Here is a 2,125-nt window from a genome sequence, read left to right on the forward strand (position 1 = left end):
ATATTTGAATGTATTAGTGTAATTTTTTTTTATATTGAAAAATAAAGATCCAAGTTTTGAATTATCATGATTATATGATATATAAGATAATTTTTTCATTTAATATTTTAAATTTTAAAAAAGTTAGCTTTTATTAGAAAATTTTGGGACAAATTATATTACTCCTCATCATTTTTAATTTAAACTTAAGGAATAAAAATAAATAATTATTTTATCAGGTTTAAGGTTAGTTCTATCTTATATCCAAATATTAAATCTAAATAATGAATATAACTGGAGATATATGCATTGAAATTGGGGTTTACCCCACCCAAGAATTAACTTGATTTTTTTCACTGGAGTATTGAAGGGTTAAGATAATATCTTGAAAGGTATTCTTCTTGATTTTCTATTTCATTAAATTCTTTTTATATTAACTAAATAAATAATATATAATATCTCTATATAATACCACTGATATAATTGAAAAACAATTATTTTTATGCTTTATTTGAATTTCAATATTACCATTATTTATGATAGTTTTTGCTTCGCAGTATTTACAGTAATAAAATATTTTATTATTATATCACTCTTTTATAGTATTTGCTTTCAGCTATAATATATATCAGGACCTACAGGCCTGGGTATATGGGCTGGACAATATTTTAATTTTTTTATATATATACCAAGGCCGGGCCATATATTTTAAAACCAAATATGAAATTGCCATAATAGCTATAAAAATCAAAAATAATTATATTTTAAAAAATTCCAGGCCAGGCTAGAAAATTATTTTTTTTAAAAAACCTGGGCCAGGCCTAAAATAATTTTTGAAAAAAAAATCCGGGCCAGGCCGGGCCGAAAATAATTTTTTTAAAAAAATCTGTACCAAGCCGGGTTTTACAAATGGTACCTCTGCAGGTCTCTGATATATATATATATATTAAAAAAACTTATAGGATATATTAAATATAATAGTATGAACAGTTTCATTGCCTAATTTTGAGATATTTGTCTGTGTAGAGGAATCCATTAATTGAGCATTATCGGCTAAAATATATTTATATTAGATATTTAGCTATAAATCACTTTGTGTGGATATTGATATAAATCTTTTCTTAGGGCAATCAGAGTCTGTATAAAGAAATAAAAATATGAGTATTTAAGATTAATTATTAATAACAATTATTTACCATGAACAGGGAGGTTCATAGATTGACGTTGTGAATAACCAGCTAGAATTTGAGAATCATCTATTTAAATTGGATTTGAATTTATAATATATTATAAAATATTTATACCTAAAATTTGAGTATTTAAGATTAATTATTAATCACAATTATATACCTTGAACAGGTAGGTTCACAAATTGACCTTGAGAATAACCAGCTAGACTTTGTGAATAATCTATTTAAATTGGATTATAATTAATAATATTTGGTAAAATATTTATACCTAAACTATAAGTATTTAATATTAATTTATTTATCACAATTATTTACCTTGAACAGGGAGGTTCACAGTTTGACCTTGAGAATATACAGCTAGACTTTGAGAATCACCACTTAAATATTTGCAAATATCTAGAAAACAATAAAACATATCTTATATATTAAACAATTTACCATTGCATGCTGCTGTTTCAGTAAATAGGTTATTTACTGTATAACCTTTCCCAGGGCAGGTTGGTGAAATACAGGTAAGATATATTTTATTTTTATAATATCTTGACTTTCTATATGAAGAAGGTATCATTAGTAGAGATTATCACCATTACCATTTGTTGTAATAGTTGTTTTGTATTTAAAAAAATTCTAAATTTATAAATATATAATGAAATGTATTAAAAAATATAATTTACCATTTGTTGTAATTTTGTATTTAAAAATTCTAAAAGATTGCTATAAATATATAATGATATCTATTAGAAAATATAATTTACCACTCTCTTTTATACCAAGACATTTCAACAAGGCTTAAAATAGTAAATAATTGTACATAGGAATTTGATTGAATTGTTAATCCTTATGAAGGAAGAATCTAAAAAACCTAAAATAAAATTATTTTAAAGTTATAAAAATACATTTATTTCTATCCTGGTCTTATTTGTATTTGCTGATTCCAAATTTTAAGAATTACAAAA

At 23.4% G+C, this 2,125-nt stretch overlaps 1 protein-coding gene across 1 annotated transcript; it reads right to left on the reverse strand.

The window, feature by feature from the left end:
• Positions 1-925: 925 nt before the first annotated feature.
• On the reverse strand, positions 926-1,768 carry LOC135924064 (uncharacterized). Its single transcript, XM_065459112.1, has 5 exons — positions 1,608-1,768; positions 1,485-1,565; positions 1,330-1,389; positions 1,176-1,235; positions 926-1,032 (listed from the first exon to the last, which is right to left on the reverse strand). The coding sequence occupies exons 1-5, from the start codon at positions 1,735-1,737 to the stop codon at positions 926-928; spliced, it is 438 nt and encodes a 145-aa protein (XP_065315184.1). The 5' UTR covers positions 1,738-1,768.
• Positions 1,769-2,125: the final 357 nt, after the last annotated feature.

This window comes from Gordionus sp. m RMFG-2023, chromosome 2, assembly GCF_954871325.1.
Source record: "Gordionus sp. m RMFG-2023 chromosome 2, tfGorSpeb1-WG-v2, whole genome shotgun sequence".
Lineage (NCBI taxonomy): Eukaryota > Metazoa > Nematomorpha > Gordioida > Chordodea > Parachordodidae > Gordionus > Gordionus sp. m RMFG-2023.